This window comes from Haemorhous mexicanus, chromosome 3 (genome assembly GCF_027477595.1).
Source record: "Haemorhous mexicanus isolate bHaeMex1 chromosome 3, bHaeMex1.pri, whole genome shotgun sequence".
Taxonomy (NCBI): Eukaryota; Metazoa; Chordata; class Aves; order Passeriformes; family Fringillidae; genus Haemorhous; species Haemorhous mexicanus.
This window is the reverse complement of record NC_082343.1, coordinates 56,346,926-56,364,226: the sequence shown is the minus strand read 5'-3', so window position 1 is coordinate 56,364,226 and position 17,301 is coordinate 56,346,926. Positions and strand designations below refer to the sequence as shown.

Here is a 17,301-nt window from a genome sequence, read left to right as displayed (position 1 = left end):
CTTCCAGTCTTCACAATAAGTTTTGAGTATGTCCAAGTCCTTGCCTGCCAGTGACCACAGCCCCCTTGATTCCCGTGTTGTGTGAGACACTGCAGCTCCTGGTGCCTGGGTTTTTAGCAATATCTGAGGCTCTTCATCCCTCCACCTTTCTGAATTGAAGGATTTCACCTGGGGGAAAGAGGAGCGGCTCACCTGAAGAGAACATGGAGAAGTGTAGTGATGGCAGGCTGGTGAGAAGGAGGGAAGGAAGGATGCACTGGCAATGAGGCTCGCTCTCCCAACACACACACACAGAAGCTCTGCTGCTTGGAGGTCACTAGTCCAAAGGACAGAGACTCTTTGGCCTGTATCCATGTCACCTCCTGACCTTGTTTCCTCCTCTCCCCTTCAGCTCTTTCTGCCTCACTTCTATCTCCATTGCTTTTTTAACTCATTGTCCCTCTTCCTTTGTCTGGCAAATTCAAGGCTGCTTCCATACGCTTTGTAACTCCTCTGAAGAAGCTTTGCCCTGCCCCTCATGTGCTCCTGTTTATTCCTCCTGTGCTCCCAGTCTGGTGACATTCAGGTGCTCTCTCTGACAGGGGCACATGCCTTACCTTTCATGAAGGTCCAGTGTCACCCTGGGAAATTAGAATTCTCTGCCTCAAAGCATGGTGTTCAAGAGGTATTTTCAAGTGTTTTATGTGAGAACATAAACTATGTATTTTTCTGTGACCTCATTCTAAGACATAGCTGAACTATTTCTGCTGAATTTTCCAGAGAATTTCAGCCTCAGGCATACATATGGCCTGGAAAATTTCAGCCTAAATGCTTGAAGTTTGGCAAAGTTTATATGCACCTGAAGGTAGTCTTAATAATGGATAATGTCAGATTGTTTTAGCTGTGTAGCTGTCTGCATTGTTTATATTTAAGAGTTGGATGCAGGAAAGAAAATACTACACTCAAAATTAAATAAACTTGAATTTAAGTAAATGTGGTTATTGGAAATGAGACCTGGAAATTATACCCTGATACAGAAGATGGTAGCAATGAAAAGTGCTGTTTGGCTTCATGGGAATCTAATGGAGAAAGCTCAAGACTCACTTTGAATAAGGATTTATGTCTGAGAAGAAGAATATGACAGGTGATGCACTGAACATTAAAACACAGAAGTAAGCATAGATAAAATATTGTGGTCTATGGGAGGAAATGTAAATTTTTCACCGGGACGCTGTAAAAAGGAATCTATAAGGCTTAGCCTTTGTGTTTTTAGTTGAAACTGTGGTGAGAGTGCGTGATGGCCTAAAAAAACCCAAAATTGAGAATGTTGTTGTGGATCAGGTGATCTGCAGTGGTTGAGGAACCATTGATTTTGAAAAGTATATAATATAAATAGTAAATTACCCAGGGACATTTAGTGGCAAAAAATAGAAACTTCTAATCTAGCTACAGAGCAGGCAAACAATAAAGGGAAAATTGCTGAGTAATACTTACCCAAAATTAGCAGTGAATGTGGAATTTGCTATGGTAGCAAAAAAGGGCAGTCCTCTTCTGAAGTGAATGGAGATGTCCTGTAAGGAAGAGGTTATAATTTCCATCTCCTCAGATGTAGTGTGCCCATATTCAGAATACTTCATTAGTTTTGGGTGACATTCCTGGGAAATTTGTATTGGTAATGGTGGAGACAGACAGCGAAAAAAAAGAGGTTTGATGGATTTTATTTGCAGTGAGGAAAGAATAATAGCTCCTTAAACAGTGACTACTTTGGAAAGGGCATATTTTGGATAGGAACAAAAAAAGTAGTGTGTTAGTAGTACAAACAGTAGTGATGAGAAGATACAAGGATGGGAGTGGAAAATGTTAGCTATTGTTATAATAACTATTACATCAGAAGGGACATGAAGAAGCTGTATTATATAGGAGGTTTTAAAATTTAACTGTTCAGCAGTGTGCTGCAGGAAAACTTATGCAAAATGTTCTGCAAATCCTGGTAGAGGAGTGGGCTGGCTGGGTGAATTAATAGGTCCTTTTTTTTGAGGGGGGAGGAGCGAGCAGGATGAAGGTATGAGCCACTTTCATGAAGATGAGATTGTGATGGGCTTTTTGAAAGCTTCCCTGCACGTACTTCCATTAATCTAACCAGAACTCAGGAATTAAAAAATGGATGTCATATTAACAATACTGGGCTGCACTTCATGAAGTATGGTATTTGTTCTAGTTCAGTTAGTTCTCAGTAATAAAACATGAGAGTAATACTACACAATGGTTGACACCTGTCCTGAAACTGTTACAGGGCTTGGTAAGTGCTGCCAAAAAGTCTAAAAATAAAACTTCTCTCCCTTACCTCCCTTCCCCCTCCATCACTGGTTGCAGTTTGGATTTTCTGAGGTTTATTAAGGAAGCAAATAAACTTCCGTGTAAAATGTGGGTTATGACTTGCTTTTTGATCTTGAAACTTATTAGTGTGCACGAAAGCAACAGGAAAATGCTGAAATGCAGTGTTCTGTATGCACTGCACTTCTTGGAAACTTTATTTTCTTTTCAGTTTCTCTTTTTTTTCTGATGTGAGAGAACAGATATTTTCTCAAGGTTAAGTCACTACTTGTCCACTGTTTGTGGCTCTGCTGATATATATTTATGGTTCATTTTGTTTTTGTTTTTTATGTTGAGGCTGGTGATGCTAATCAGTGTGCAGCAGTATATTTAATTATTTCTTAAGTTGAGATTTTCTGGGTAGATTTTCTGCTCTCTGTCTGTATAGCCAACAGACAGCCTCAAGTTTTAGTGCAAAATATTTTTTAAAGTTGTTTTAAATGGAATGGAAGTCCCAAACTTCCTATTCCAAACCTCATCTAATTAATCAGAGAACCCAGGGTATGGTCCTTTGCCGGTTTGTACATCAAGTCAATATTTGAGGTGTAAAGCATTGAGAAAACACATGTATAATTCGCCCGCAGTGAGCATGACGATTCTGACCTTTTTCTTTGCATGTCTTAAATATTCCTTTGCTTGTGTTTGCCAACAGGGCAGTCCGATGGATCCGATGGTGATGAAGAGGCCGCAGCTGTACGGCATGGGCAATAACCCTCACTCTCAGGCACAGCAGAGCAGCCCCTACCCGGGGCAGTCCTACGGCCCTCCCGGCCCCCAGCGCTATCCCGTGGGAATGCAGGGCCGAGCCCCGGCAGCCATGGGAGGAATGCAGTATCCACAGCAACAGGTTTGTGGAGGATTTTTCTGGGTTGCTTTGGTTTCCCTCCTCTCTTTCTCTTCCCTTCTGACATTCCGGTAATAGAGAGGGGCAAGAGAAAACCCTCAGAAATAAGTGTAGAAGGAGGATGAAGGACCATTTTAAAACTAAAGAAATAACGTTCACAGTGTGAATGTTTTCTGAAATCCCTTACAGTTCAAACAGGATTTAGTTTGTTGCTGGGATCTTTCTGGAGAGAGAGAAGTATGTCAAATGCCATGAGTTTTCTTTTTTTTTTCCAGTTGACACCACTTCGTCTTGCATATTTTTTGGTTCTTTTCTTTGCTGCTGTTGCTATTTTGTTCTTGGTTTTTTAGGGGTTTTTATGTTCTCTTTCTCTCCGGCTTACATACACATAAATGTAAGATGAAAACCTAGAGCTTACATCAGTACATCAGGGCTAGTGTAGTCCAGTGCATACAAAAGTGTTACATATTTTTCTCATCTGTTTGTTGTTGTGGTGGTTGGTTTTCTTTTTTGTCCTCATTTTGATAGGAGTCTACAGCTTTTCTTATTTTTTTTCTTTATCAACACTTTAAAGTCAGGATTTTTTTTGATGTATCAGAGTATGTAGAAAGGTAAGGATCTCCTTTTTATATACTTGGATTTCACTGCTGATGGAGACCTTGTGCTTTTTTCCTACCCTTTTTAAGCAGGTCAGTCTTAATGTGCATACCATGTACTAAGGAAAATACAGCAGTTTTCAAGAGAGAGAGATAAACTGAGGTTATCATGAAGTTTAAGTTTGTTTTTTTTTTTTTTATTTTTTAATTAGGGATATGAGTGTAGGCAGTGAGAGCTCTACACTGCCTTGTGAGCACAACAGATTAGTAACTTGATTATTAATGGGAAAGAACATTTGTTTGTGCAACTGACCAGTCACAGATTAGTTTCTTTTTATGTCATTTATGGTTTAATATAGAAAGAAGATAAAATTTTGGACTCCTGGCAGATGGGTTACTGGCCAGTTCTTGTTATTGCCCATCCAGTAGGACAAGATGTTAATCAGGCAGTTAATAAATAACAGTTTCAAATATATTATAATATCATTATCACAGGTCTTAATTTTTGTTTTTTCTGTTGTTAAATAGATACTTGCTGATAAGGAGGAGATTATTTAGTTTAGAAATGCCAAACTGCATATTTGGTTGCTAGATTGAGGCAGCAAAGCATTTTGTCAGTTGCAAAAGGGAGTTGAAATTGGATAAAGGAGGCTTTATTTTTCTCTGTGTATCTGTAACCAAAGTGAAGTTATTAAAACACATTTTTAATTCAAAAATGAGTTATTCTGTGTTACGGAGATGAGTGTTGAATTTTCAGTGCATTTGCTAATTGCTCGGTAATTGTAAATTACCCGTCAGCAGGCAGCGACCTGGCAGCGCCATTGGCTGCCGGCCCCATCCGTCTCCTCGCAGCGCTGCCCTCAGTGGCGGAGCCGGCCCAGCACCACGGCTCTTCGGGGAACAGGGACAGGATAATTATGACATTGAATTTTTATTGAACGGACATCACCACCTAGGCATGATTTTGTTTTGGACGGCCTCCAAAGCTTCGCGTGTTTGGTTTGTGAACCTCTAATGATCTGAATCCAGTTCTTTTCATATTGCTCATATATTACCACCTTTCTACAAAGGATTAAAATGCAGGAATGCAGGTTTGTAAATTGAATTGCCAACTTACCAGCTGAGTGGTAAGTTGTCTTTGGCACAGGATGCCACAGTTTGATTCCTGGCTGGATTTTTACTCCTGTGACATGAATATTAAGTAAGGAGAGCCTAGCTATGCTTGTTAAAACTGTGTAGCACGTACCTACTTTAGATATTTTATATATATATATATATATATATAAAATACATAATATTGCCAGAAGTTTCAGAAGATGAATCTCAGCACTTTCTGGAAATTGGACTGCTTTACAGTGTCACATTGAATTTATCAAAAGCGCAAGGCACTTCCAGAAACTTGATTGGTTAAAAAATACTGGGCCTTAAACACATACCGTGCTCAGATTTAAGTATTGTGCAGAGATAGCACTGAGTAGATGGATTATGAGGGTGGAAGTGCCACACTGTAGGAAGGGTGGGAAGCATCAATGGGAAAGATTGTTCTTATTTTAAGTTATAGTTTGCTGTTGCTCAAAGATAGCTGAGGGTGTCAGCTCTGTTTCCTTGGATGAAACAAGAAGGCTTTTTGTTAAACTGTGAAGATTTTTGAATTTTGAAGAAGACCTTGAAATGTTAAGTCTGGCTCTTTGTCAGCAAGTGTTGTGGCTTGAGGTTAGAACTATGGGACTTGACAGATTTTAACTTGCAGGCTCTGCTGCAGGATGCTGCAAATGAAGAAATAAAGATGAAAAACAGCACCCTAAAGGTTGAGCTAAAATTAATGAAAGTGATAGAATTGAAGGTATTTGCCTAGATGTAGTTAGCTGGTCTATGTCATATTGCAGCAGAGAATAGCGTGTTCCAGCCTGCAGCCCAGAGGTGGAAGAGCTCTCTCTCAGGAAGGGAGGCCTCTGGCATAAGCAGTAAAAGATTAAAGAGGATAAAAAAGATGAAATGGTATCAGGTGCAGTCGGCCTACATATCTGCAGCATGGGTGTCAAGCACAGCCTTCTAACCAGTTTTAAAAGGGGTATCTATGAAATGCTGCAGTCGTTCTCTTACAACTGCTGTTTGGTCTAGGCATGCTTGACACCAAACATGAAGGTGCAAATAAACCCCAGATTCTCTTAAAATTCCATATGGAAACTGCAGGATATTGAAGTACCTATGGAAGGTATGGGATGTGTTCTGCAAAGGACTGAAGAGAGAAAGCAGATCCCCTAAGTGTTTGGAGCTCATCTCTGATGAGTTATTGATGATGAGCTCCAGTGCAACACACTGAGCCTTACATAAGGGGCACAGTTTGAAATCCAGGCAATCTCTTTACACTAATACAGCTAAAGATAAAGAGGTCTAGATATATAAGTGGCCATAAAGGAAAGGCAGGTTGATTGTAAATAAAGTAATGGTAACCTGAGATTTTTGCTTTCTTTTCTGACAGTTAACCACAGAGATAGAGATTTGTCATGTGGAGATGGGTGATAGCCTCCTGGGACAAAGTGCTAAGCAGTTTGAAGAATGCTGCAGCATTTTGTAGTATTTTGAGGGCATGTCCAGTTAACTCAGTGTGAGTCAAATAAATATATTAAGCCTCTGGACCGATTTGACACCTATATAAAAGGGAAGGTATGAGAAAGGAAGGTGATAAAAAAAGAGTCATATGCTTAATTTATAGGATTGCAGATGACATATCTCTTGTCAGGATGCATTACTATAGAAAATCAGTTACTTAGAAAGAGATTTTTATATTGTTAGGAAACTTGGGGTTTTGTTTCTTTCCCATTCACCTTCAGTGGGAGAGGGGGGAAGAAGACAAGTGAAAGCTGGGAGCAAGATGACCTGTGCTGATGTTGTCAGTCTTCATGAATGGAACACTAGTTGCAACAAGGTTTTAAAATGCTGTTCTTGCCTGTAAGTCTTAATACTGCTATCTCATAATCTCATGAACTCTCTCTCCTGGTTTGCATGGGGTGATTGTAATTTTTGGATTATTAGCACTCCTTACCCAGGGAATGTATGTAAAACCAGGAGGCAGAAAACTATTCTCTCAGATTTAACTTTCAGTTTCTAATATCTTAGATATCACTTGGAGTTACAAAGAGATGATGTCAAAACTGAAAATCCTAATATGCAGGGATAGCTAGCACCTGAAAACTTCGGGCTTGAATTTGCAATATATCTCACTAAGAGTGAAATACTGTCTGAGTAATAAGATCTGATTATAAAGACAATAACTTGCATTTCATTTAACTCTTTTTTTGCCTCACACCCTTTCTGGACCTCAGTCAGGCCATGATGCCATGATTGGTTCTTTCTGGCTTTACTTTGATTGCCCGCTCAAAGTGCTTTAGTGCTGTGTGCTGTAGGAAAACCTTCTGCTGCTTTGAAAAGACATTTTTGCTAAAAATAAAAAGACCTCAGAATACTGGTCAAAATAAGGGGCTTTTTTCTCACCAGTGATGTTGCTTTTTTGTGATAATAGCATGCGGTATTTTGTTTTGTGATGAATTTCATTAAGCTTAAAAATCATATACCTGAAATATTCACTTACAGGTTTTGAAACTTTTCATCAAAGTTTGAAGGCTTGAATTTATGAATATGTTTGAAAGAATTGAATGGTGTGATATGCCTGTTTAATCAGATGATCATTGCCTAATTGATTTTTTTTAGCGTGCATTAAAATTCCTTGTGTACTTGATGGACTGGAACAGCAACTTATTGTGTAAATAGGATCGTGTTGCTATAATGCATAGTAAATTCTTTATGAAAGATATTTGCATGGATATGTACAACAGCCATTCCTAATAGCTATTTTAAATGGAACATTTCAGTACTGATCATGCAATTGCCTTAGTGCCTTGAGCCTGCTTGCAGCAAGACAAGTTATGAGGCCTGAGCCTTGGTCTATTCTTTCACCTTTTTTTGCTGTAGAAATTCTGTGAGATGAAAGGGTGCTAATCACTTGTCCCTTTAACTTTTTTTAATTGTCCTCACTGTTTTAAGAATGCAACTGTAGATATTAAGAGAAGCACTACTTCCAGTTCTCCCCTTTTTTGTTATACAGATTACTTTGAGGTGTAAGGAAAACGTGCCTGTTGTTGTCTTATATGGCAAGTTTCAATGTGGAGTAACTTTTTTTTTTTTTTAAGGGGAGAAAAAGTTGTAAAATCTCTAGGAATATGTAGCAAGGGTTTATTGTAATGGAAACTGCAAGTAAACCAGAACTATAGGAGCAGCAGTATGATTACATCATTTAGGAAAAGGTTTACAGTGCCCATGTTGGGTAATGTCCCAGGTTGGAAATGTCAAGTTTACGCCAAGGAAATCAGTTGGCTGTTGCCTTGGCAGATAGAGTTTTAAAGCTAGCAAACACAGGTGTTTACTGCTGGTTGGCTGGTCGTATGAGTTACTTTCTGAAGTAATTTTAATTCTAAAAGATTGAAGTCTGCCAAGAAAGCTAGACTTACTGTCATATTTTGCTCTGAACCATTAACTTAAAATGCCCTGTATACGTACAGCAAGTACTGGTCAAGTGATTACCTTTTTGGTCCTCTGTGTGTATAGTTGCCCTCAGCACCTAGATGATACTAAATGTGTTGCAGTTTTTTGCTCCTAAGTAGGTTTTAGCACAATTGATGTTAGCCTTGTTAAAGAGAGCAGACACAGAAAACAAGCACCATTTTCAGTTCTTGGTCTAGTTATTTTCCAAGAACAGAGAATGAATCAATGTGATAGATTCTCAAAAACAGGCAGCAGAGGACAAAATAGTGAGATGTGTTGCTTTTTCTTAAAGATTGATGGATACATTTGAAGCACATAAGAAGGTAGTGTAAAGCTTTGATCAGCATGTGCTTCAGAAGTATATTTTTCCAGATTTTTGTTTGATTTACCTTTGGGGTTTTGGGGGCATTTGTTTTTCTTTTGGTTTTGGTATGGCTTTTGTGGCATGTGTGTGTATTCTGTTTGGTTTTTTGTTTGCTTGTTTCATTTATTTTGGTATGCTTTTTTCACTGGGCATTTATTTGGAGCTGTCACTAGCAGATTATGGATCTACTTTGTTACTATTTTTCCCAACTTCCTGTTCTGTAAAAAAACCCCATCTTTTAATTAAAATAATTACTCAGTAACATTTTATTTGAATGATGGATCTGCTGTCCTGTTGAATTTCTATAAACCTCGGAAAAAAAAAAAATCAGTAAAGTAAGTAGAACTGCTGCTTCTTGGAGAATGTAATGTTTGAACCAGAAAAAGGGGCAAGAAGTCATAGCTAGTTGCCTTTCATGTAAGGCAATCTTTAAGAATGGGTCTTTTGATAGTCAAGTGTTAATAATTGCAAAGAAAAGTTGTTGCTCTTTGTCATGTAAAGAAATGGAATTTTTAAATTTAAGATTTAGGAAAATGCTAAGTACTGTGCTTGTGCAGACTGTAGGAAAATGTTTAGCATGGTTCTTTCTTTTGGGTATACTAAGCCTCATTGACTAAATTGAAAAAAAAGGCTGCTACTTTAGTTCATGGCAGGATAAGGCTTTATGTTGTATTGTCTCCTTTAGAATTATCCCTTCTATTGAGTGTAATTCACTCTATAGAGGGAGGTGAGCACAGATTACAGATAATCACAGAATCAAATTCGACATAAGTTTGTGGTCCTTATGATAGTTTAGCTCTTCATCTTAATGCTGGTCATCTGAGATTGTTTACCAAAGAAAATCCCTTAAGTAACAGAATTGCATTATTATGGTAAATAGAAACATTTCAGTAGCTTCCATCATTCTTTGAAACAGTGCAGAAAAAAATGTAGGTTGAAAAGGGAAAAGAACTGATCTTTCAGCTGGTGAGAGATGATTCAGAAATGAGACTGGGTCAACATTTTTATTTGTTGAATTACCATGTAATGATGTTCAGTAAATGCTAATTTTTACATCCAGACTGGAGTAAGAAGCAGACATTTGTACAGAAAGTGTGTAAGAATGATCAATGTATTATGACAAATTAGATGTATTTTTGTTACTGCTAAACGATTGTCATTTAGCTGGAATATTTAATAGCTGTAATCACATTTGTTGTTCTGCTTGGAAGTGGGGACATTAGAGGGGAAAACATGCAAGCCCTCTGTGTTGGTGTTCTGAAAAAGGTTGTTTAAAGAATCAGCCGTTATTTTGGTATTGGGGCTTGATTTGCTAGCAGAATTAGCTGTCACTCTGCGTTGGAGTTAGACAGGAAATAGATTTGGTGATCAGGAGTGGAGAACAGAGAGCCATTTGCTGCTTCACTAGGAAGGTACAAAATCACTTACTTATGAACAGCTCATTTTACATGGCAGCAGGAGACATGAGTTTATTTACATTTGAAGTAAAATAAGCATCTTGCTTTAAGGAAAGACTGCTGCATTACTCTGTTCAACAGCTGCCATATAATGATTGTGCCAGGAGGGTTTTAAAGTGTAGGTAAAGAATAATTGACTGCTACTCTTAATATTATAGTTATAGTAGGTTTTTGTTAATAATATTAATCAAAGAATAATATACACTCAAATAGTTGAAATAATGTCCTGACCCATCATGCACATATACAATATGATTTTTTAACCATATTGCAACTGTATTTCCCAATATTCCTGAGGGAACTGAGATTTTTTTTTTTTCCTGTTTTTTTAAAATCATGATGTAAGTTTCTCAGAAGATGCTATCATTTGTCTGTAAATTTGGACTTGCTCAAAGGAAGCAAGGGATGCAATAGAGTATTTTTTTTTAAAAATAGGGAGTGCGTTTCCCACAGCTTAAAATAAGGATGAAGATAAGGGGAAGTCAGTGGGAAATTTGCTGTGATTTCATTGGAACTACAATTTCACTCTGGGGCCAGGTTGCTGGGGTTGGGGGACTTGTCTTTAGTTGATATCAGGGTAGGCAGAATTAATCCACTAAGTCAATTAAAGAGACTTTCAGAATGAGACAAGTCAGTACCCTTCACTTTGGTCACCCTGTGACAGAGTCAAGTAGGTTTCTTCTTGAAACTATAGGCCTTTCAAAAAATATCTGGATGCTTTAGTAGTTCAAGATTAGATTCCTATAGCTAGCAGCAACTTTTATTTTTTTTTATAGACTAAGATTTAGATTTAGCTTCAGCAAAACTTGTGCAAAAATTACAGTGGGAGAGTTAGTACTGCAAAAAACCAAAAGTATTATCCATACCTTTTTTATCTAGTCAGTCTTAAATGACATGGGTTCCATGTAGTACAATTCAAGCTTGCTTGGTAACCTGCTTTACTTTTGCATGTTTTATCATCTAGAACATTAAGACCTTTTTGTGGGAGGAGATGAGTTAAAAAATCTTTAAAAAAAAAATCGTAAACATGTTTGAGACTATTTTAATTTCTCTGTAGATAATTTTTTCTAATACTCGTGTTTGTTTATATATTGCATTGCTCCTTATAACTATTCTAACTGGACACATCTGAAAATCCTAATGTAAATACTTTAAGCTTTTGGTGTTTGGTTGTTTTTCAAGACGGATGAAAGAAAGATTTAAGAACTTAAGGAATAACTCAAGTCTACAGCTCATGCAATCTCTGTAGGCTTTTATTCTTCTGCTACCTTAGGTGACCCCATTTTTGGGTACTTCTGGTACTTGTTCATTGCTTTGACTGAAATAGAAAAAATGTGTTAAATGCTTGCATCCTTGCTGATAACGTATTTCATCTGAATCTTATAAAGTCTTTTGGGGCTGTGGAAGAGTACCAAGGAGAAAATCAGTGTCTGTTTTATGTCTTTGTGCACTCCGTTTTTTTCCATCATCTTCTTAATATTGTTTCTTAGTAATGCTTTTTGCATTTGAGTGTAAGAGCAAGACACATACAGGTAATAAACAATTCAGTGACTGGACATTATTAAAAATCATATTTGAATCTTAGATCCAAATACACCTTTAGGAAAGTAAGTGAATTTAGTTTTGGTAAATTACACTTGCTTGTTCATTTCTTTCATAGAACAGTGATGAAGAGTTTCTGCCTATTTCTTGGCATACTGTAATGTAACTTGTCTTTTGAGACAAGAGTCCAATCAAAATAAACAAGGTTTATATAGCCACTTAGGGAAGATGTTGCTTTAATTATGTAAGAAGTAACATTAGTTATCTGGAGTCTATATACATGTGTGTTTTAAAGGCCATGTTGGCAAGGATGTGCCAACAGGGCACATCAGTGGAACCACCTTGTTCTTCCCACAGTATTGTCTCTCTGTTTTGTGCTCAGCAAGTGGTGCTTAATAGAAACAAACACCTAAGAGTCTGTACAGAGAGCAGACTGAGCCTGTGCATGGACAGAGCAAGCAGGGCTGCTCAGCAAGGACCTCTGCTTGAAGCTACTCCTGCCCCTCCTCAGAACCTCCACTGCTTGCCTCTGCTGTCTCTCCTAACTTTCCGAGCTGGCAGCACTGAAAGTGGGCATGTGTTTTGACTCTTCTACTGTACTGGAGAATGTTTTAAAGGACAGATGCAAATTGACTGGTTTGTGTTTTTCATTGGTTTTATTTTATTGCTGGTTGGCAAAACTGAGCAAAATCAGAGGCCAAGATATCTCCCCGCAGGTTTGGGAAGTGTGTACTTAATGGATTTATAGCCCTTTTATGCTTGGAAGGTTATTCTACAGAGGAAACTATTATTTCTGAAATGAACCTTAAGTCCTGCAGAAAATTATACGTTAGACCTCATGTTCACAAAAAATCCTACCTGATGTTGGGGAGGAGGCGGGTGGGTTTTCAGTCCTCTGAGGTGATGCTGTGAGAAATTCCATGTATCCTTCTCAAACTGAAGATTGTTTTATGACCTGAGTAAATTTGCAGTCTTGCAGCAAGTTGTGAAGAGTAGATTCAGTAAATGCCAAGATTGTGTGGGGTATTTGGCCTTTTCTGCTTTGATTTTATACATCACAGGAAAAATAATGTTTTTTAATATTCCTTTAGGCTTATAACACCAGGGTTACAAGAGAAGCATAACCACAAAAAGTAACTGAAGAATATCCAAGAAAAGATCAGATATACTTTGGGTGTATTAGGTGTAGGCTTTTCTTTCTTCTTTCTCTCTTGTGTTCTGTCATCCCATTTTTGTCTTTCACATGTAGAACTGACTAAAAATACACTCCTATTCTTGGCATGCATTAATATCTTGTAAAGCAGAATAAAAACTTGACAAAATACCAGAACCCTGTGTACGTGTGAGTTGCTATGTCTTTACTGGAGTTGTTTTAGAGCTGCTTGCAGGAACTTAGGAACTTCACCTTTCTGCATATCTGGTTTAAAAAAGGGGGAAAAACCAAAACCAAACAAAAACAACAACAACCCCCCCCCCAAAAAAAAAAAAAAGAGTTAAAGAGTTAACCTGGTTGTAAGACTGCTGTTTGTATGAATGTGGAAAGATCTATATTACATGTAGTGTTGTGCTTAGTGAAGAAAACATGTTTTTACTTGAAAAGTACTTTTTATAGATGGACCTGATGTTATGTGTTGCACTTCAGACACAGGCAGGAATGGCTGTGTCCTGAAGTCTTTCAGGTAATAAACTTAAATGATCTCAGTATTTTAATAAATATTTACTAAAAGAAAGGAGAGCACACTTTGGCGTTTGGTGTAGATCTTGTAGTAATGAAATGCTGCAAATGATAGGGTTTCTTATTGCATTGTGGTTTTGTTGGGTACTTTTTACTGTCTTAGAGATGTGACATTTCTATTTGCAATACCAAGTGGTAATTTCTCTGAAATAGGTGGGCGCAAATTCTTAAGTGAGAGTTTGGTAAAGGCATGGAAGGGAGCCTGGGACTGGTAGAAAAGCAGTATTGTCAGTGCCAGCACTGATTGTACAAGGAATGATCATCCGCTTCCTGCATGTCAATAAAAATGCAGGAGAGCACCTTTCTTGACACAGAGGTTGCTGAAACATCAGTGCTGTCTTTTTTTGTAATACTCCTGTGGATGTTTTTGCACAAAGTGGTATCTGTCAGAGCTTGAAATATTCTTGCACAGTTTCCTTTGAACAGGTAGCACAGGACAAGTTCTAGCACATAGCTGCTTGACATGGGGCCGCCTACCGCAGGGAAGGAATGCCTTGCTTGCATACGTCTGAGCTGATGTGCTGAGAACTTTGCCAGTCATTTTGCCAGTTACATACTGGGCTGTAAATAATTACTGAACTTCCATTTTGAATCACAGAATTTTTTTCCCCTTTTATCCCTCCCCCTTTAAAGTAAAGCCGTAGCAGTGGGAAAGCCTTAACACTTTGTGATTACCCTGGAGATGTTTTTACAATGAATGTAACATAAATCTGCACATCTTTATTGCTATGCCGTCTTCATTTTTGAAATGCAGTATTGTTGTCCTTTTGTTGCTTTCACTAGTACTGTTCATCTAATAACCACCTGGTGTGGGGTGTGTGAAATTACAAGGGGAAACAAATACTGTGAATGGTTTACCTAAAAGATGCAATAAAAATACGAAGACTTAATATTTTCCTGAAAAAGAGATGCCTTTTCTTTGTTATTTTTATATATTTGACAAGAGATTGCAGGTGAAATTTGAATAGTGGTTGAAACAGCATAGTCTTGTTTTTGCACCCTTGCTGGAGTTCTTAATCTATGCTGTTAACATCTTGGTTTGGAAATTGAGATAGTCAGATATCAAGTTTTGATATGTTGTGAAAATCACAATTGTGTTCAAAAAAGATAGAATGAATTGGGCAGTAGAACTCTGAAAGGATGTGAATTCATTCTTGTCCCTTAATTTTTTCTACAGTTGAAGTCAGTGTAAGTGCTTATTGGAGCAAGCAACATAGAGCAGTGTATTTGTGTGCAGTTGCCTTGAGAAATTTTTCTTGTCTTTTTTTTTTTCCTTAAGATTCCCTGTCTTGCGGCAACTTTCTCTGTTTAGTTGAAGGTGAAATGAGCCTTGCAAACATATTTGTCAGCTGAGGCAGAGGTGTACGTATTTGTCCATATTGCTTCGTTAATACTGTTCATTACACTATATTTACTTGTGGAAAATTAAGTGAGTAATGAAAGCCTGAAACCTTAGTCTGGACAGAGGTGCTAGGCATGCTTGGTCAGTCTTCTGCTTGCTTTCCCTGCTGGGTGAGGAAACCCACCCAGTATTGCTGGGGGGTCTCCCTGTTCGTGTTCAGGAAGGCCACCACTGGCTATTAGCTCTGCCACTGGCTTATGTGATTTTTAGTGAAATTTGCCTAAGGTTGTGCTATTCATGCCAGTTTTGCACTTAACCACTACACTTTCCATCTGGAGGCACAGAAGGCTTCCCATTTGGGTGGGGGAGCAAAGTTACCAGCACTTCCTGTGGCAGCCTGTCCCTTCATGAAACTATTTAGTAGGAAACTGTAGTGGCTATGAGCTGATCTGTTTCAAAGACCTCCCCTTCCACTGTGAGACACTCAACCTAAATGTAGTGACAATAGGGCTGTGGAGGAATCTGGACCTGTATGTCGGAACCCAGGAAATTCCTCTGGCTGCCCTGGAGGACTCAAGCCCCTGCCCATGGGGCTCAGAGACCTTGGCACAGAGTCCAAGACCCCTGTGCCTTTGATTTAGCCCTTGGAAAAAAGCAATTACCAACCTTATATGAAGAATTACAAGCCACAAAAGTTTAAGTAGAATGATAGTGAATTTATCACAGGGTGAAAAAGAGATTTTTTGGGTCTTTTAGCATGGGGGTTCAGGGGGCAAGATGGAAGGATCTGGGTGTGTCCAGCCTTTCTCCTTCTTCTTCTTCTTGGCCTCTGTCTTCTGCTGTGATGTTGGCACTTTTAGAGTAGAAGCTCACCATCTAACATAGGTGATAGGTATTGGAAAGTAATTGTAAACATGTTATACGTAGTTTTTAGTATAAAAAGATAACACTGCCTGGGGGCGGGCAGAGTGCCTCTGACTGTCTTGCTGAGCTGACCTTGGCAGGCCAGGAGAAAGAATTTTATAGATAAGAAACAATAAACAACCTTGAGACCAAGAACTGAAGAGTTCTGCCTCCTCCTTCAACCGCCGGGCTGGGAAAAGAGACTTTCTAGCGCATCTTGGGGTCACTGACCAGCTAGAGAGCCCGACACCTGTATTAACAAATCCATCTTGAAACAGCGGTCATTTGGATGGAAGTATGTTTTGATAACTATTAAGAAGAGACTGGACACATGAAAATAAGTGTACAGGTACAAATCTTAACAAAAAAGTTGATAATCTTTCTCCTGAACAAAGCTGCTGCTGATATGTGGCTTTGTTTTAGTGTTTTTGCCATGACATTTTGTCATACCTTTGGACACCCTGCAGTACCACCACTGATTTAGAACTGAAATCATACTGCATATCAAAGCACTAAGGTTTTTTGTTTTGTTTTATTTGTTTGATTTGGGTTTTGGGTTTTTGTTTGTTTTTTGTATTTTTTCTGTTGAGAACAAAATTACTATGTCAGAAGTTTCAAGGTAGGTGAAATAAATACACTACTGTGTGATTGGAGAACACTGAAACTGTGAAGCTTGAATTGTACCACTGACCAGAAAATATACCTAGACAGGCCTTTTCTGACATAAAGAAGAAAAGAATGGCTCACACATTTGATGCTGTAGAGACTCCCAGAAGATAATTAACCAAGAGATGTTCTGAAGTCTCAGAACATCCCATGAAGTAGGAGAAAACCCACTTTTTCCATTCAGTGCAAGAAACCTAGCACCTCTCCTTTTCTTATTTCCTTTCCCCAGCTGCATTTGGCTGTTCTGTCTGTCAGCTGTGGTGGAAGAATTCGCATTAGTAAGATAGGGTTCTGGTGCTAGTTGCCAGGAGGCAGAAGTTTTTAAAAAGCCTCTTTATCCAGTTTGGCTCAAAAGGTGCTCCTGATAAACAGTATAGAAACAAAGATCCTGCAAGTGTCCCTCTGGTAGGGTGAGTAGTTTGGTGTAATTGTTGGTGTTTTCGAGAAGCTGGTTATTGTCTGCAAAGGGAAGGGAGCATGTTCTTAGGCTGAGCTCCCCCTGGTAAGCAGAGAAACTATGTCTTGGGGTCACTTTGGCTTGGGTGACTAGAAGAGCTCAGAGCTGGGGCAGTGGAGGTGGAGGGTGACATTACAGGAACACGTAAGCATTCACTGAGATTGAAATAATGGACAGCAGTGATCAAGAAACTAAAGATGACAGGAGGGGCACCCCCCTACCCATCCCCATTTAATTGCCTATACTCTAAATTGGCAGCCAGGATAATAAACAAGAGAAGCTGGAATTTCTCATTTGCAATTACAAATTTTGTCTGCTTGGTATTGCTTGAAATCTAGTGGAAAGGTTCACAGGATTAGAATTTTAAAATAAATGGTTATAACCTGTTTAGAGAGGATTGAATGGTTAGAAGGGGAAGGTAAGTGGTACTCTGTATCAAGAGTGATATTATGTATTTCTGAGTAACTGAGTACTGAAAAGCAAATGATGCTAAATGCTTGT

General features: G+C 38.5%; 1 protein-coding gene across 6 annotated transcripts in view; it reads left to right on the top strand.

The window, feature by feature from the left end:
- Positions 1-17,301, top strand: part of ARID1B (AT-rich interaction domain 1B) — a 326,525-nt gene that overhangs the window by 30,040 nt on the left and 279,184 nt on the right. For all 6 annotated transcript variants that reach the window (XM_059841926.1, XM_059841925.1, XM_059841924.1 and 3 more), the window contains exon 3: positions 3,005-3,199. In XM_059841926.1, coding sequence (XP_059697909.1) covers positions 3,005-3,199 — 195 coding nt within the window. The remainder of the gene's footprint in view (positions 1-3,004; positions 3,200-17,301) is intronic.